Source organism: Nerophis lumbriciformis, linkage group LG01, assembly GCF_033978685.3.
Source record: "Nerophis lumbriciformis linkage group LG01, RoL_Nlum_v2.1, whole genome shotgun sequence".
Taxonomy (NCBI): Eukaryota; Metazoa; Chordata; class Actinopteri; order Syngnathiformes; family Syngnathidae; genus Nerophis; species Nerophis lumbriciformis.
Genome location: NC_084548.2, coordinates 12479293 through 12486760, shown reverse-complemented (window position 1 = coordinate 12486760; position 7468 = coordinate 12479293). Strand labels below are relative to the sequence as shown.

General features: G+C 37.8%; 1 protein-coding gene across 1 annotated transcript in view; it reads right to left on the bottom strand.

Moving 5' to 3' along the window:
- Positions 1-5483: 5483 nt before the first annotated feature.
- The window catches only part of spen (spen family transcriptional repressor), a 71347-nt gene continuing 69362 nt past the window's right edge, over positions 5484-7468 (bottom strand). The window contains exon 15 of the mRNA XM_061974993.1: positions 5484-6086. Within this exon, the coding sequence (XP_061830977.1) occupies positions 5955-6086 (132 nt within the window). The 3' untranslated portion in view covers positions 5484-5954. The remainder of the gene's footprint in view (positions 6087-7468) is intronic.

Here is a 7468-nt window from a genome sequence, read left to right as displayed (position 1 = left end):
TTCAGAAAACCACTGTCAGTAACTACAGTTGGTCGTTACATCTGTAAGTGCAAGTTAAAACTCTCCTATGCAAAGCGAAAGCCATTTATCAACAACACCCAGAAACGCTGCTGGCTTCGCTGGGCCTGAGCTCATCTAAGATGGACTGATGCAATGTGGAAAACTATTCTGTGGTCTGACAAGTCCACATTTCAAATAGTTTTTGGAAACTGTGGACGTCGTGTCCTCCAGACCAAAGAGGAAAAGAACCACTCGGATTGTTCTTGGCGCAAAGTTCAAAAGTCAGCATCTGTGATGGTATGGGAGTGTATTAGTGCCCAAGGCATGGGTAACTTACACATCTGTGAAGGCACCATTAATGCTAAAAGGTACATACAGGACGCCCCTGCTTATTTCAGCAAGACAATGCCAAGCCACGTGTTACAACAGCGAGGCTTCATAGTAAAAGAGTGCGAGTACTAGATTGGCCTGCCTGTAGTCCAGACCGGTCTCCCATTGAAAATGTGTGGCGCATTATGAAGCCTAAAATACGACAACGGAGACCCCCGGACTGTTGAACAACTTAAGCTGTACATCAAGCAAGAATGGAAAAGAATTCCACCTGAAAAGCTTAAAAAATGTGTCTCCTCAGTTCCCAAACTTTTACTGAGTGTTGTTAAAAGGAAAGGCCATGTAACAACACAGTGGTAAAAATGCGCCTGTGCCAACTTTTTTGCAATGTGTTGCTGCCATTAAATTCTAAGTTAATGATTATTTGCACGTTTTATGACAACCTTTTTCCAAAACACAATGTAGAATGTGAGATATAACAGGATAATGCATACATTTATCATTTGTTCTCTGACAACTTACAAAAAAGTGGGATCCCGTTTTTATGACTTGATGGGGTCCCTGGGACCCCATTTTGAAAATTCCTAGCGCCAACACTGATGGAGTACTGGTGCGTGCAAAACAGCAGCAGGGGGCTGTGGCCTGCGGGCCGGTTTCAATACTAATCAAATATCAACCGGGGGCCATAGTTCATTCGGACTATTAAAATCATGGCATTAAAATAAAAAAATAAAGACAACTTTAGATTGTTTTCTGTCTTACTTTGGCCAAAAATAAAACAAACTCAAATTGTGAAAATATTACAATAAAAATATATAGAAAAAAATACCAGCAGCAGTAAAGTTTATATCCATGAAGGAAAGAAGAAAGTGAATGAATGTTTATAACTGAATACATTTACATATGCATAAAAATATGTTTTCTTTTGTATTATATATTTTTTAATGAATTAAGTAACATTTATGACAACCTTTTTCCAAAACACAATATAGAATGTGAGATATAACAGGATAATGAATACATTTATCATTTGTTTTCAAAACGCTTACAAAAGAGGGGGATCCCAAAAATGTACTGTGGGACCCCATTTTTATGACTTGATGGGGTCCCTGGGACCCCATTTTGAACATTCCTAGCACCAACACTGATGGAGTATTGGTGCGTGCAAAACAGCAGCAGGGGGCTGTGGCCTGCGGGCCGGTTCTAATACTAATCAAATATCAACCGGGGGCCAAAGATAATTCGAACTATTAAAATCATGGCATTAAAACAAAAAAAATAAAGACAACTTCAGATTGTTTTCTTTGTCTTACTTTGGCCAAAAATAAAACAAACTCAAATTCTGAAAATATTACAATAAAAATATAGAAAAAAATACCAGCAGCAGTAAAGTTTAGATCCATGAAGGATATAAGAAAGTGAATGAATGTTTATAACTGAATACATTTACATATGCATAAAAATTAGTTTTTCGGATTATATTTTTTTAATGAAATAAGTAACGTTTATGACAACCTTTTTCCAAAACACAATATAGAATGTGAGATATAACAGGATAATGCATACATTTATCATTTGTTTTCAAAACGCTTACAAAAAAGTGGGACCCCAAAAATGTACTGTGGGACCCCATTTTTATGACTTGATGGGGTCCCTGGCACCCCATTTTGAAAATTCCTAGCGCCGACACTGATGGAGTATTGGTGCGTGCAAAACAGCAGCAGGGGGCTGTGGCCTGCGGGCCGGTTCTAATACTAATCAAATATCACGCCGGGGGCCATAGATAATTCGGACTATTAAAATCATGGCATTAAAACAAAAAAAATAAAGACAACTTTAGATTGTTTTCTGTCTTACTTTGGCCAAAAATAAAACAAACTCAAATTGTGAAAATATTACAATAAAAATATATAGAAAAAATTACCAGCAGCAGTAAAGTTTATATCCATGAAGGAAATAAGAAAGTGAATGAATGTTTATAACTGAATAAATTTAAATATGCATAAAAATTTGTTTTCTTTTGTATTATATATTTTTTTTAATGAATTAAGTAACATTTATGACAACCTTTTTCCAAAACACAATATAGAATGTGAGATATAACAGGATAATGCATACATTTATCATTTGTTTTCAAAACGCTTACAAAAGAGGGGGATCCCAAAAATGTACTGTGGGACCCCATTTTTATGACTTGGGACCCCCATTTTGAACATTCCTAGCACCAACACTGATGGAGTATTGGTGCGTGCAAAACAGCAGCAGGGGGCTGTGGCCTGCGGGCCGGTTCTAATACTAATCAAATATCACCCCGGGGGCCATAGATCATTCGGACTATTAAAATCATGGCATTAAAACAAAAAAAAATAAAGACAACTTTAGATTGTTTTCTTTGTCTTACTTTGGCCAAAAATAGAACAAACACATTCTGAAAATATTACAATAAAAATATAGAAAAAAATACCAGCAGCAGTAAAGTTTAGATCCATGAAGGAAAGAAGAAAGTGAATGAATGTTTATAACTGAATACATTTAAATATGCATAAAAATATGTTTTCTTTTGTATTATATTTTTTTAATGAATTAAGTAACATTTATGACAACCTTTTTCCAAAACACAATATAGAATGTGAGATATAACAGGATAATGCATACATTTATCATTTATTTTCAGAACGCTTACAAAAAAGTGGGACCCCATTTTTATGACTTGATGGGGTCCCTGGGACCCCATTTTGAAAATTCCTAGCGCCAACACTGATGGAGTATTGGTGCGTGCAAAACAGCAGCAGGGGGCTGTGGCCTGCGGGCCGGTTCTAATACTAATCAAATATCAACCGGGGGCCAAAGATAATTCGGACTATTAAAATCATGGCATTAAAACAAAAAAATAAAGACAACTTTAGATTATTTTCTGTCTTACTTTGGCCCAAAATAAAACAAACTCAAATTATGAAAATATTACAATAAAAATATATAGAAAAAAATACCAGCAGCAGTAAAGTTTAGATCCATGAAGGAAATAAGAAAGTGAATCAATGTTTATAACTGAATACATTTAAATATGCATAACAATGTGTTTTCTTTTGTATTATATTTTTTAACGAATTAAGTAACATTTATGACAACCTATTTACAAAACACAATATAGAATGTGAGATATAACAGGATAATGCATACATTTATCATTTGTTTTCAAAACGGTTACAAAAAAGTGGGACCCCATTTTTATGACTTGATGGATTTTGAACATTCCTAGCACCAACACTGATGGAGTATTGGTGCGTGCAAAACAGCAGCAGGGGGCTGTGGCCTGCGGGCCGGTTCTAATACTAATCAAATATCACCCCGGGGGCCATAGATCATTCGGACTATTAAAATCATGGCATTAAAACAAACAAAAAAATAAAGACAACTTTAGATTGTTTTTTTTGTCTTACTTTGGCCAAAAATAGAACAAACACATTCTGAAAATATTACAATAAAAATATAGAAAAAAATAACAGCAGCAGTAAAGTTTATATCCATGAAGGAAATAAAAAAGTGAATGAATGTTTATAACTGAATACATTTAAATATGCATAAAAATGTGTTTTCTTTTGTATTATATTTTTTTATGAATTAAGTAACGTTTATGACAACCTTTTTCCAAAACACAATATAGAATGTGAGATATAACAGGATAATGCATACATTTATCATTTGTTTTCAAAACGCTTACAAAAAAGTGGGACCCCATTTTTATGAGTCTTAGAAAATTCCTAGCGCCAACACTGATGGAGTATTGGTGCGTGCAAGAGATAATTCATTCGCGGGCCAGATCTGGCCTTGACTTTGACACCACTGCTCCAAATGCACTTTAAAGGCTCATGGCTATTTCTAAAGAAATGTTATACACTTCTAATAGTGTTCACATGCGGTACATATTTGGGTTTAATTGTGCACTTTCTGCATCTTTTGAAATAACTATCATCAGTAGTACTTGTGAGAGTAAAACATTTCATACAACAAGACAAAATTGAGCTTTTAGGAGTATATGTTTCACAGTATGTTGCAGCAAATAGTCAAGTGTTAATGATTTAGTGAGACACTGACCTCTGCCGGCCAAAGAAGGGACTGCAGTCACTTGCCCCTCTAGAAAATGTATCACCTGCTGGTTGTCAAAAGTGACAGAAACCGAGAGAGACAGTAATGGACCATTTAATGATCTTCAGAAGAAAGTTGAACAACAAAATTAATTTACAGTTAAAAATGTCCTCATGGAGGAGTAGCGGGGGGGGGGGGGGGGGGGGGGGGGGGGGGGAGAAAAAAAGACAAACGTTTTCATGTCACTTTTTTTTTGTTTTCCTTGCCATTTACCCCCCCAAAAAAAGGTAAGTGCCTTCAACACAATGATAGCATTCAGCTTGCAGTCGTCAAAAATATTCGCACCACAAAACTGAACAAGCGTGTTCTTTTTTCTTTCTTTTTTTCTCTATTATTTGTACATACTGTATATACTTTCAGCATCGGTTTCACATACTGTAACGCCTTTCCTCCAGTCTGAAAAGAAGGACCCTGAAGGACAGACAAACATAAAATGAGGACACGTTCGAGGACAGGAGAATTTACAGCATGTACAGTAACACAATATACACATCCAGTAGCGGCATGGAGTCACATTCGTCGCCTTTTATGGGTGGTTTTTTTTTTGCACAAAAAAATGTTAGGACACAGGCCTCACTTTTAGGGGTGATATTCACACAGCAGGGGGGGGGGGAATGGGACCCTTAGAACTAAACAGCAGCAATAACAGAAAATAAAATCTCATACATTCCTGCCCCCCCCCCCCCAGAAAAGGAATGAAGTGTGCCCTGCAAGAGGCAAAATGCAAAGTCACATATTAAAATTGTCTGTGAGCACAAACATTTTGGCACATAATTTAGAAAATATCTGTCAACACCTTTGAAAGAAAGCAAACATGAATAATTCAAACAATAAATTGGTCTCAGACTTTTTAAATATTTGATCGTATTTACATTTGCACTGAAAACGATAAGATGCTGCAAACTGATATTCATTAATACAGTCCCCTCGTCGAGGTTTTGATTGTAAACTGTACAAGGTTAAAGACCACCCACCCGCCAAAAGGCAGGGAGCTCTTGGAGTGTTGAAAAAAAACAAAAAAAAACAAAAAAACAGCTGACTAAGTGAGCTGAAATGATTTTTCATCTTTCCTCCTACCATAACGTGACACTCAAATCTGTACACACTTCACATTATTTTTCTTTTACATAGTGCAATGACTCCTCTTACCTCTCTATAAAAAAACAAAAACACTTCTAAGAAGGAGGAAAAAGGAAAAAAAAAAACGCTTTGCACAAGAAGAAATAGCGACGTTTCGGAGCAGAGACGGCCTCGTCAAGTCCTGCGCTGCACGTGGACCTCAACACCATCTGGTGAATTAAGGACTTGGTGAAGTGACCCAACACACCAGAACGGATTTAAATGCTTAGTTGAGAGTTTTCAAAAAAGTCATAGAAAATATGAGGCAATTCCAGTTTTACAAAAGTGGACAAGTCCAAGACGGCTGGTGTTGTGGAAAACGCAGAGAGAGAGAGAAGAGAGAGAAAAAAAAGAGGTAATCAAACGGAGGCGATGACGATCATGAGATGAGGTGAAATACTGGAGATGCTGTTGAGAAGGTCTGGGGCCAGGCGGGACAGGTGGATCTCGGAGAAGTCGCACGGTGGGAAGATCTGCACCACGTAGGCCGGCTGGGGGCACAAACATGAAAATATCGACAAGGGGGAAGAAATACAAACAATCTTTTTTTCATAGGTACAACAGAAAGAAGGAACCATAACACATCGTACTTTAGTTTAGTTAAGACTGTGTTTTTCATGGGAGATTATGTAATTTTACCTAATTGGGTGAAAATATTTTTTGCCAAGCAGCAATTACAAACCCCGTTTCCATATGAGTTGGGAAATTGTGTTAGATGTAAATATAAACGGAATACAATGATTTGCAAATCATTTTCAACCCATATTCAGTTGAATATGCTACAAAGACAACATATTTGATGTTCAAACTGATAAACCTTGGGGACGTTGGGGAAGGTGGCAATAAATACTGATACAGTTGAGGAATGCTCATCAAACACTTATTTGGAACATCCCACAGGTGTGCAGGCTAATTGGGAACAGGTGGGTGCCATGATTGGGTGTAAAAGTAGATTCCATGAAATGCTCAGTCATTCACAAACAAGGATGGGGCGAGGGTCACCACTTTGTCAACAAATGCGTGAGCAAATTGTTGAACAGTTTAAGAAAAACCTTTCTCAATTTAGGGATTTCACCATCTACGGTCCGTAATATCATCAAAGGGTTCAGAGAATCTGGAGAAATCACTGCACGTAAGCAGCTAAGCCCGTGACCTTCGATCCCTCAGGCTGTACTGCATCAACAAGCGACATCAGTGTGTAAAGGATATCACCACATGGGCTCAGGAACACTTCACAAACCCACTGTCAGTAACTACAGTTGGTCGCTACATCTGTAAGTGCAAGTTAAAACTCTCCTATGCAAGGCGAAAACCGTTTATCAACAACACCCAGAAACGCCGTCGGCTTCGCTGGGCCTGAGCTCATCTAAGATTGACTGATACAAAGTGGAAAAGTGTTCTGTGGTCTGACGAGTCCACATTTAAAATTGTTTTTGGAAACTGCGGACGTCGTGTCCTCCGGACCAAAGAGGAAAAGAACCATCCGGATTGTTATAGGGGCAAAGTTGAAAAGCCAGCATCTGTGATGGTATGGGGGTGTATTAGTGCCCAAGACATGGGTAACTTACACATCTGTGAAGGCGCCATTAATGCTGAAAGGTACATACAGGTTTTGGAGCAACATATGTTGCCATCCAAGCAACATTACCATGGACGCCGCTGCTTATTTCAGCAAGACAATGTCAAGCCACGTGTTACATCAACGTGGCTTCATAGTAAAAGAGTGCAGGTACTAGACTGGCCTGCCTGTAGTCCAGACCTGTCTCCCATTGAAAATGTGTGGCGCATTATGAAGCCTAAAATACCACAACGGAGACCCCCGGACTGTTGAACAACTTAAGCTGTACATCAAGCAAGAATGGGAAAGAATTCC